The sequence below is a fragment of the Parasteatoda tepidariorum genome, chromosome 10 (genome assembly GCF_043381705.1).
Source record: "Parasteatoda tepidariorum isolate YZ-2023 chromosome 10, CAS_Ptep_4.0, whole genome shotgun sequence".
Taxonomy (NCBI): Eukaryota; Metazoa; Arthropoda; class Arachnida; order Araneae; family Theridiidae; genus Parasteatoda; species Parasteatoda tepidariorum.
Genome location: NC_092213.1, coordinates 22,816,971 through 22,829,571, shown reverse-complemented (window position 1 = coordinate 22,829,571; position 12,601 = coordinate 22,816,971). Strand labels below are relative to the sequence as shown.

General features: G+C 27.3%; 1 protein-coding gene across 1 annotated transcript; it reads left to right on the top strand.

Annotated features, from left to right (window-relative positions):
• Positions 1-11,948: 11,948 nt before the first annotated feature.
• Positions 11,949-12,335, top strand: LOC139426821 (uncharacterized). Its single transcript, XM_071186912.1, has one exon. The coding sequence runs from the start codon at positions 11,949-11,951 to the stop codon at positions 12,333-12,335; it is 387 nt and encodes a 128-aa protein (XP_071043013.1).
• The last annotated feature ends 266 nt before the right edge of the window (positions 12,336-12,601 follow it).

Sequence of the window (12,601 nt, the reverse complement as noted above, 5' to 3'; positions counted from 1 at the left end):
TGATACATCTATCATCATGCAAAGTCGTAGAAAAAAGCAACAAATCATAGGATAAATATTTACTAATTCAGCTGGATAATTTGTAGGTGTAATAAAATCAGACATTTTTTTAATGAAAATTCTAAAATTTAGCACTTAATTACGAAATAGTTTATAAAAAGTTAAATAACACTAACATTGAAAATTGACTCTTCAAGCAGCAATTTTATAAAACTTTTATATGCTAAGTGTTAACGAAAATTGTGAAGCAGAATTAAAAAGATGTAGCTATAAATTTATAATTGAGAGTGTGAATTAAAAGGAATAATTTATTGTAATGCTAATAAAAGTATCTGTAGAGCAACGTATTGTCAAAAATAAATTCGAAAATTACACCATTTTAAAGAATGTAATTTTGTTAAAGAACGTAGCACAATTTTTGTACAAAATTGATCGAATAGTCTGTGTGAAATGAAATTTTAAGTACAACGATTTAAAAAAATAATGATGTATCGGAAAATATTCTTTCCAATTTCTTATCAATTTCCACAAATTTTGTATAGTACTATATAGAATTACAGTTTTCAAAACCGAGGCAAGAATTTCTATACATTACAATTTAAATTTTTTTGACTATAATTTAAAAAATAATAAAAAAATTGATAAAACATTTTCAAAAACTAAATTTGTATAAGAATATTTTTGGATAAAGAAGTTTGATAATTTTATGCAAAAGGTTTCTGAGTTGCTTAAAAAGTTTGCAAGATATTCCGGAAGAAGCATAAATAAAAACTAACATTAAACTGACAAAATTTTCAACAACTTCCCAAATCAAACTATTGGGACCAAATTTCCCAGATCGTAGTTCCCCCTTCCAATATTTTGAGGATCAGGAATGATTGAAAATTAGGGTATGTTTATGTATAAAAATAGGGGAGAGTGGTGTTAATTGTAACAGATTACGATTGTAACAGAGCAAAAATTTCGAGTGTCGAGTTCTAGATTTGGTTCCTAGGTGGTGCACAAGGTGTATTTAATAAATCTACATGTACACCTCTGCTGGCAACCATTTTTATGTACTTTTGAAAGAGTTACGTCACAAAAGATATTTTCACGCTACGTAAGTNAAAAGTTTTACTATTTAGTTTTCTATGCAACTTAGTGGCTCACGTAGAATAGTTGCTAATAGGGTTCTGTAGATAATGTTACAATTAAGATTGGGACAAACGCTTATCTTTATAAATTTATATTTTGAAAGCTTTGTGTAACCATGGGCTTTTAAATAGTGATTCCCTTCAAAAGTTAATGAATCTATTATCATGCAAAGTCGTAGAAAAAAGCAACAAATCATAGGATAAATATTTACTAAATCAGTTGGATAATTTGTGGCTGTAATAAAATTAGATATTTTTTTAATGAAAATTCTAAAATTTAGCACTTAATTACGGAATATTTTATAAAAGGTTAAATAACACTAATATTGAAAATTGACTCTTCAAGCAGCATTTTTATAAAACTTTTGTATGCTAAGTGTTAACGAAAATTGTGAAGCAGAATTAAAAAGATAACGAGTTTGTTTTAAAAAAAATTATATATCGGAAAATATTCCTTCCAATTTTGTATCAATTTCCCCGAATTTTGCATAGTACTATATAGAATTACAGTTTTCAAACCCGAGGTAAGAATTTCTGTACATTACAATTTAAATTTTTTCGACTATAATTTAAAAATTAATAAAAACACAATAACTAATTTTCAAAAACTACTTTTGTATAAGAATATTTTTGGATAAAGAAGTTTGAAAATTTTGTGCAAAAAGTTTCTGATTCGCTTAAAAAGTTTGCAGGATATTGCGGAAGAAGCAAAGAGAAAAAGTAACATTAAGCTGATCAAATTTTCAACCACCTCCAAAATCAAACTATTGGGGCCAAATTTCCCAGATTGTGGCTCCTCCTTCCAATATTTTGAGGATCAGGAATCATTGAAAATAAGGGTATGTTTATTCACAAAAGTACGTTTTTGCGACTAATTTCGTAACTTAAAATATAATGTAAGCAAATTATGTTATTTAAAACTTTCAAACCATTAAGAACAAGATATGTGATAATCCGACCGTTCAATCAAAAGTTATTAGGAGTTATTCTTTTTATGCCCACTGAGCATTCATCTTATTATAAAAATGCAAATTAAGTATAAGGTTATAATATTTTTATCTCACAATGCGCAATAATGTAAGAAGTCAAAATAAACAAACTGACATTTGAAGAAAAAAAATATAAAACGATATTACAATCCCGGAGAAGTACTGAACAATTTCTTTATATAATTTATATTCTGATAAGACTTACTTATTGGTTCGAAATCAATCATTCAATAAAAGAGAGTTTAAAAATATTGCATTCAATATATAATGAACGTGAAATATATAGAAACTGTTGAATGTTTTGTCTGACTGAAAACAGTTATTGTCAAATTTCTCATAAGAAACTATTTATTTATTTTGGAAATTTATAAACAAGTGACGTATGTTGAAGAAAGCTTTTTATATTTTCAGATTTTGAATTCAAAAGAAACGGATGTCAACTTATAGATGTTGCAAAGAGTATTTCTTTTTAAATGTCATTTTCTTTCATGAAATGTCAAGTTTTATTTGTCATCATATACGTTTTGTATTGGAATTGAAAGCTTACAATTCAAGTTCTGTTTCGAAATTGTTTTTATTTTTTCAACATCATGACGATTTGTATAATATTTTACTCGTAACTCTAGAAATTCTTTATAAAAATTCAAACGTGAATAAAGTTATAAAATAAACTGTTTATAAATTAACTATTTCAAAATGGAAATACTGTAAAAGAATCAATGATTCAATTATGACATCTTTATGCCATGTGCTTAAAATTATTATTTTCTTAAGAAATCTTCTCGTGACTGAACTAAACATAAAAGAATCAAGAAATCTGTCCAGTTATATATATTAGGTATATATAATAGTCATATATACACATGTTTAAAAATTAACTATTTTAAAATTGAAATGACATAAAGGAATCAGTGATTCAATGAAGGTGCATGATTACCTTTAAACCATGATTTTAAAATTATTATTGTTTCAAGAATTCATCTCGTTACTGATCTAATCTTAAAAGAATCTGGAAATCTATCAGACTATTACATATATTATCCATATATACACATGTTTATAACTTAAGTATATTAAAATGGAAATACCATAGAAGAATAAATAATTCAATTAAGGTGTGTCTACATCATTATGCCATCGGTCTGAAGTTATTATTTTATTAACAAATCTTCTCGTTACTGAGCTAATCATAAAAGAGTCTGGAAATTGTCCAGTTATATATATATTAGCCATATATACACATGTTTACAAATTAACTATTTTAAAATTAAAACGACATAAGGGAATCAGAGATTCAATTAGGGTGTATATACATCTTTATACTATGTGTTTAAAATTATTATTTTATTAAGAAATCTTCTCATGACTGAACTAATCATAAAAGTTTCTGGAAATCTGTCCAGTTATTATATATAAGCATCACACTTTTCTCAATAGTGATTCACTTGATTCTGATATCATTTTTGTTTTGTCTTCGCTAAACATTTTTGCAGCTTCTAATCTGTGTGCATTTTATTCCTCATTTCTGCAAAGAATCCAAACATATATATTAAGGTTGGCTATCAGTGGTCACGCAGAATATAAAAAATACACTTTGAAAAAAGTATGGTCAAAACTACCAGAAAATGAAACGTACCACGTTTCTAACTCTATGGGAACACCAAAAGTTCGGTAATTTTTACCGAATCGGGTCAATAATGAGTTTGTTAAAATCAACAATAAAATATGGTTGTATAATCTATGATAAAATTTAGTAAATATAGTATTATTTGGTAATTTTATCATGATAGTAGTGGTTGCAAACTGGCAGCCCACGGGCCGCATCCGGCCTGCGAAGTTTTTTTTGTGGCCCGCGAACTAAAATATATTAGTTGTCATTTTTTTGCGGACAATTTTCGTAATATGGGTCTATATGGGTTTTAAAAACCTTTAAGTTTTATATCTTAACAATTTGATATCTGTTGCACATTAATTGTTTTATACATAGGTGCACATTTAAAGTTATTATGGCCAGAATTTTTTAATATACAATAAAATATTTTTAAAAATCTACTTCGTATTTTAATTTGTAATTCAATACTTTTGTTTTGCACAACTTGATAAAAATCTGACAGTAATATCTGACAGTAATAACATAAAAGAGTCCGATATAAAATTTTGATAAAGTTGCGGCCTGCCATTTGACTGATGCTTTTAATTGCGACTCCCAGCCTCATGTAAGTTGGAAACCCCTGCTTTAGAGCATGGCATGAAAACCACTTAATTGGTAAAGTTTATTTTACATTTTTACACTTTTTTTACTAAATGAGTCATAGTAAGAACTATAGTCTTGAAAACCAAAATCCAGAATTTCCACTAAATCTGAATAATTTCCAAACTAATAATTTAAATACCTTATATTTCGATTTTTAATACCAGAATTATAATTTTTTTGCTAGAAATGTCTTTACTGTGCAGGTAAAGTAATTCTATCTGAATTTTTCCTTCCGAGTAAGGACTTTTTTAAATTGCGTGATTTTGTTTGCGAGTGTTATTATTATATAATTATTAAATAACAGTATGAAAGTTAGTTTATTGCTGATGAATTAATTATTACTTCCTGTCACTTAAAAATACTAAAATATTATCATCTTTACTCTTTATTAAACTTTTCCATGCTTGGCAAAACTTTTAATGACAATGAAGAAAAAAAATTTATGTTTTACTGTTTAATGTTATTACAATAAATATAATAAAACCAAACAACTGTTGCTTGAAAATCGGAAACCAAAACAAGCAATATTTTTTTCTTTATTAAACAATATATTTTTTACAAGTACAAAAATTACATAAAATAATTCAGTTCCATCACGAAAAAGTATTTCTTCAGAAACTAAAACTTCCTATTTCCATTAAGTTTCTATTTTTAAAATAAAGAAAACCGTATTCCACATACTACAGTAAACAGTGCACCCACCAGGCTCAGAAAATTGCGCTTAAGTCATAACCACAAAATTGAGAATAGTCTTAGTGTGAAGAAAACTGTTCGGTGTAAAAAAAAATATGTTACATCATAGAATTGGACTGGTTTTAAAAAATGATGAGTGAGAAAGTTTAAGTATTCCAACTGAATGACTTTGCAAAAGATTTATGAAAGCAGATTTTTAATGTTTTTAAAAGTAAGGGAACTATAATTAATATTATGTTTTTGTGTTACTTCAGAAATATTTAAATTTCTCCAACTAACAGAAACTGTGAGGAAAAAATATTTGAGTAATAATTTTTTAATACGTAACAAGCACAAAACAAAATATTTTTCTTCTAAATCTGATTTTATCTAGAAGTAAGAGAAACAGCTTAGATTAATTGGTTATTTCGCAAAGAAAATGGAAATGAAAGTTTTCTATTTAAAATATTTTCGAAAATTAAAATTGAATTATCTGTAGAAATAGAATTGCGTCTGTCGAAAACTTTTAATGAAAAATAATGCAATATATTAACTATAATGTATCTTTCTTTTAAAATTATCCTCGCTATTATATTCTGTAAAAAGCAGTTTAATTTTGATTATTGTCACATTTACACTTAATGTAATGTGACAATTTTATTTCTAATTTTATTTAAGCCTTCAATTTTTCTTTAAACGTTATTCCTTTTTTTCTATTTAGCAATTTTATTTTTAACTTTCTTGTTGACCTTTCTCATGGTCATTGCGGTCATCGCACTTCCTGTGGGGAAAGTCAACCAACCCCTCTATTCACGCCTTTCTTTTTCTTTCTTTAATTTTAGGGGGGCTAACTAACCAATCTCTTTCCTTTAAATTTCAAACTCTCCGCCTCTTTAAATTTAATTGGTCGTAATTTTTCAGGTCCAATACCAGTTAAGGACTTTTATAAGTTACTTTGAAGACATTCTCTTTCTCTCGAGCCTTCTGGCTGGTTCCTTTTTTTTTCTTCCGAGATGCGGACTTCGGTCCGTATCCAGGGATTTCTTTTTTACATTTTTTTTAACCTTTATCTTAAATTAAATCCATAGCTGTAATCAATTTCTGAAAAATTTAAAATCAACAGTTTATACCTTTAATTTTTCTTTAACATTAAAAGTCCTCTCAAATTTAAGTTTTCTTTTCATATTTATTTTAACGATTAAATTACTCGTTCTTTTATATTTTACTTTTATGTATGACGCCTTCATTGTTTTAATTCTCTTATCACCCATTTCTAATAATCGCCATTCATGTGTAGTAATTGTAACGATCGATATTTGTTACTAAATAAAAATAATTTGTTAATAATTGAATGTGGTGCTGAAGTGCTTATTTCCCCGTCTTCCTTTGATGTCTGTTTGTTTAATATGTCCTCATGTATGGTGAGTACCCTTTTATTATTGTTTTGGGCATTGTATTCTTGATAATATTGGAAACATCAATTTACTCCATTTATCTTAAATACTTATATCTGGATATAGCATGACCTTGTTTCTTTATCTTTTTATCTNATTTTAAAATTGAAACGTCGTAAAGAAATCAGTGATTTAATTATGGTGTATGTGCATCTTGATGCCATGTGTTTAGAATTATTAATTTATTAAGAAATCTTCTCATGACTGAACTAATCATAAAAGTTTCTGGAAATCTGAGCGATTATTACATATGTTCAGACTTTCCTCAATGATGGTTCACTTGATTCTGATAGCATTTTTGTTTTTTCTTCACTAAATATTTCTGAAGCTTCTAATCTGTATACATTTTATTCTTAATTTTTACAAAGAATCCAAGCATATATATTAAGGTTGGCTATCAGAGGTCACGCAGGATACAAAATATACACTTTGAAAAGAGTATGGTCAAAACTACCAGAAAATGAAATGTACCATGTTTCTAACTCTATGGGAACACCAAACGCTTAGTGATTTTTACCGAATCGGTTCAGAAATGAGTTTGTTAAAATTAACAATAAAATATGGTTGTATAATCTATGATAAAATTTGGTAAATATAGTATTATTTGGTAATTTTATCATGATAACAGTGGCTACCAACTAGCCTCCCACGGGTCGCATCCGGCCTGCGAAGTTTTTTTTGTGGCCCGCGAACTAAAATATATTAGTTGTCATTTTTTTGCGGACAATTTTCGTACAAAATCTATATGGGTTTTAAAAACGCAAGTTTTATATCTTCACAATTTGATATTTGTTGCACATTAATTATTTATTACATAGGTGCACATTTAAAGTTATTATAGCCAGAATTTCTTAATATACAATTAAATATTTTTAAAAATCTACTTCGTATTTTAATTTGTAATTCAATACTTTTGTTTTGTACAACTTGATGAAAATCTGACAGTAATAACATAAAAGAGTCCTATATAAAATTTTGATAAAGTTGCGGCCTGCAATTTGACTAATACTTTTAATTGCGGCCCCCGGCCTCATGTAAGTTGGAAACCCTTGCTTTAGAGCATGGCATAAATACCATTTATTTGGTAAAATTTATTTTACAGTTTTATACTTTTTTTACTAAATGAGTCATAGTAAGAGCTGTAGTCTTGAAAACCATAATCCAGAATTTCCACAAAACCTGAATAATTTCCAAATGAATAATTTAAATACCTTATATTTCGATTTTTAATACCAGAATTATAATTTTTTTGCCAGAAATGTCTTTACTGTGCAGGTAAAGTAATTCTATCTGAATTTTTCTCTCCATGTAAGGACCTTTTTAAATTGAGTGATTTCGTTTGCGAGTGTTAGTATTATGTATTTATTAAATAACAATGTAAAAGTTAGTTTATTGCAGATGAACTAATTATTATTTCTTGACACTTAAAAATACTAAACTATAATCATCTTTACTCTTTATTAAACTTTTCCATGCTTAGCAAAACTTTTAATAACAATTAAGAAAAAAAAATTAATGTTTTATTGCTTAATGTTATTGCAATAAATATAATAAAACCAAACAACTGTTGCTTGAAAATCGGAAGCCAAAACAAGCAATATTTTTTCTCTAATAAACAATATATTTTTTCAAATATAAAAATAACATAAAATAATTCAGCTCTATCACGAAAGAGTATTTCTTTAGAAGCTAAAATTTCCTATTTCCATTAAGTTTCTATTTTTAGAATAAAGAAAACCGTATTCCACATACTACAGTAAACAGAATACATCCACCAGGCTCAAAATATTGTGCTTAAATCATAGCCACAAAATTGAGAATAATCTCGGTGTGAAGAAAACTGTTCGTTGTTAAAAAAAAATACGTTACATCATAGAATTGGACAGGTTTTAAAAAATGATGAGTAAGAAAGTTTAAGTATTCCAGCTGAAAGACTTTGCAAAAGATTTATGAAAGCAGGTTTTTAATGTTTTTAAAAGTAAGGGAACTATAATTAATATTATATTTTTGTGTTACTTTAGAAATATTTAAATTTCTCCAGCTAACAGAAACTGTGAGGAAAAAATATTTTAATAATAATTTTTTTATACGTATCATGCACAATTTTTTTTTTATAAATCTGTTTTTATTTAAAAGTAAGAGAAACTGTTTAGATTTAGCAAAGAAAAAGGAAATGAAATTTTTCTTCTTAAAATATTTTCGGAAGTTAAAATTGAATTATCTGTAGAAATAGAATTGTGTCCGTCGAGAACTTTTAATGAAAAATAATGCAATATATTAATTTATAATGTATATTTCTTTTAAAATTCTTCTCGTGATTATATTCTATGAAAAGCAGTATATTTTGACCATGTAATATATAATGACAAAACTTTTCTATTATTCTAAGTCGTACAAAAAAAAATACTGTTTTAAGAACGGAAATAGTAATTCTCTGTTATTGCTACGTTTTCGAATTTGAATGTTATTCATAAATAAAAATAGTTTTCGTGCCATAATAATATTATACAAGAATTATATAATCTTACCTTAATGCACAACAACTATTATAAAACCTATATATATATAGTAACTGTTACAAATAATATTTGATAAAAACTGACATTTACTAATTTTATGAGAAATCTTATGTGATGAGACTGCTAATATAATGTACATACATATATTGCATGTATACATGGATTGCAAGTATACATGGATTGCAAGTATACATGGATTGCATTAATGCCCTAGTTTCTAAATTTAATTTCAGCCCCTGGTCAAATTATTAACTGCACAATAAGATTGCATTTAAATTCTTAATTACCACAGATTCTTAATTACTATGCAGCTTTATTGTCTTTACGCGACTGAAACCGGTTTGCATTTGTTTACGTTCGTGTATCAATTCGTTAACACTGTAATGCAATACGTTAAAAATAAATACATATCGAAAGTACATAAGAAATCTCCTGAATAAAAACCCATTATATGAATGTTTAAATATAAAAGTAATGCATATAAACTCGTGCAAAGCATGTAGTTATTAAAACACTACAGTGCGTCTAATAATTTGATCTAATTATTATAATATACGAATATAATAAATATTCCGTACTTATATATCGTCTAATTTATCCAATCATCGAATTTATATTATTAATCGCCTAATTTAACCAATTGATACACAAATGTAAACAATGGCATACCGTTTTCATTCGTGTAAAAACAATAAAGCTATTTAGTATCGCCTGATAATTAAGATTTTCATAGACTCTTATAGTGAATCTAATAATTTTGATAGGGATTGCACATAAAACTAATATCAGATGATTAGCTTAGTAATTTAGTTTAGTTTAAAGTTAGCAATTTAGTTTAAAGTTAGCTAAAGTAAGCATTTAAAAGTTTCTTAAGCTATAAAGTTTAATTCAATGTTAAAAAAAGAAAGGACAAGAGTTTCGAAATAATTGGTATAAGCATATAAGCAGTTTCGATACCTTCTGTCAAAATCATTGACTTGCTAACATATTACTCATTCTGATGCATTTAATTAAAATCCTATTTTCAAAATTTAATTGCATAAAATTATGTGGGGAAATATTTATACCAGGATTAATGTTAACAAAAAAATAACATGCGATGTGTTTTGGAAACGTTAGTAGTAGTGTTTAAATAAATTCTGTACCTCTTGTCAAAATCATCGACGTGCGAATTTCTGATGAATGATGGATGAGAGTACACCCATAGTTTAAAATAATCACAGCATACCTTTGGATTCAAACTGTAATTTGACTAAAATTGATGGAAATATCTGTGAACCGATTCCTTTGCAAATTCTGATTTATGAATGTTTTAGATCAAATGTCATAGAATAAAAGACATGCCGCGATACATAGATTTAGTTCACGCAAAGGTAGCATTATTTTAAACTTGAAATCAAATAATAATTTTCTCTATTGCATGGAATTTCTTAAAGTTATTTTGAATAGCTTCATTAAACTATATTTGTCTTTTTTATTATCATATTTTATTAATTTATTAATAAAATATGTGCAATACGCTGAAACTCTAATAACTTTCGATCTAATAATCGTTTTTTGCATATTAAGGGCATTTTTAACAGCTTAAACATTAAATAAACTAAAAAGTAGTTTTCTGTAAAACATTTTTGATCAAATTATGGAAAAAAATATCGGCACTTAGGTTGCTGGTACTTTTTACCGTAAACTCCATTCCAACTGGAACATATTACGAAAAAAAAAATCTGATATACCCTGATTTTTACAATAATAATTACCGTAAAATCACAGAATCACTCTAATTAAACAAGCATTACAGTAAAAATTACTGTATTATATTTTACGGTAAAAAATGGATTTTGCGATATAATAGATTGTACTGGCGAATCATCCAAAGTGCTGGTACTTTATATGGTAATTTTATCTGGAATTTTTTACAGTGTGCAAATTATATTTTCAGTTAAGAAATCAAGGACAAAAAGGCTCTTCCTCTGTATGAACTTGTATTTTTTTCGATGAATTATTAGCTTTTAAATTATGGGGACACCGGCATCTCGGAAATAGGGCCTCAATAGAGAGATATTTACACACACACCGTAATAAATTCTTAGGTAAATTACATGAAAAATATACAGAAAACCCTAAGTCCCGATAATTTTTACCGTGAAATTCATTTTATATGATAAAATTTTGCGAAACGAAAATCTGATATACAGTAAATTTTATTGTATTTAATATAAAATTATTGAATCACTATAATTAAATAGAGAAAAAAAACTGCAAAAATTGCTGCATAAAACTTTACGGTATAAGTGGATAGATGCTGCATTCAGGAGGTAGCAGTACTAGATACCACAATTTGATTAAGAAGTTTTTACAATGTAGTTTCAGCCAGTTATGCAACGGGAAAATCCATGCATCTTTCGTTCACTGTATCTATTTATAATGTTTTTTCTTACATTTTTATAATATCTTAACATTACTGATTATACATATGTTTTCATTTTATTTTATTTTTTATTTTAATCCACGAATATTTCTATTTTTTATTTTAAGCATCTCCTTTTATCTTTCAATCTGATAATATTTTTCATATTCATTTTATGTGTTTCTTTTTTTTATTTATTTCATATACCTTTATTTTCCTTTATCAGTAAATAATTTTATCAATGATACTGAAAAATATCTGCAGAATGATATCTATAAAATAATTTGAGAGATTTATAAATTCTTGACTATAATGACTTACATAGTCATTTCAAACTACCTATTTGGAAAGACTATGTAATTTTAAGCTTTCAGATTCAACTTCAGCAGTGCAGGCCATCTCCTCTTATCAAGAGTGTAAGAACATGTTAGTCAAGCAGTGCCAGGAAATCATAAAAGAACTTTAATACAAGATATCTTTTCAATGGGTACCCTCACACTGTAGTATTTATGGAAATGAGATGGCAGATATGCTTGCCAAAAGAGGAGCTGCGGTTCTCCAAAAGACCAAAACTAAAGCAAGCCTCCATTCCATTAAACTGCTGACATCACTCATATATCAGACTTTCAGAAATTTTGCTACTCGGGCTTGCGATGGCAAGTCTTGGAGTTTTCTTTTAACAAACTCAGCTTTTATTCCCGACCACCCACGATCAGTTGCGGTTGCTGCTTTTAGATTATTAACGGGGCATGGCTTTCTACAGAATCATTTATTTCGCATTGGACTAGCCGATTCACCTTTGTGTGTTATATGTGATAGCGAAAGGCCAATGGCGGCAGAACATTTGGACGAGTGTGAAGCACTGACATTTCAACGCTATTGGCAAGCAAGAAGTTTAATGGCCTAACGGCTAATGGAACTGACATTTGACAAATAAAACAATTTAAGCAGAATTTTGAAAACTGTCTCAGGAATTCGAATATTCGAAATTCTTAAAATCATATTTAATACTTCTGATATTTTTTTTAATATGATGAAAATACTTTAAACACAAAAAAGTAACTTTACCTATAAATTATTTTTTTGTATTTGGTAAAAGTTAATGTTCTTAAGACTGTGGCTTATCATAACGCATTTTATGCTGCATATTAACGCATTTTATGCTGCAAAGAA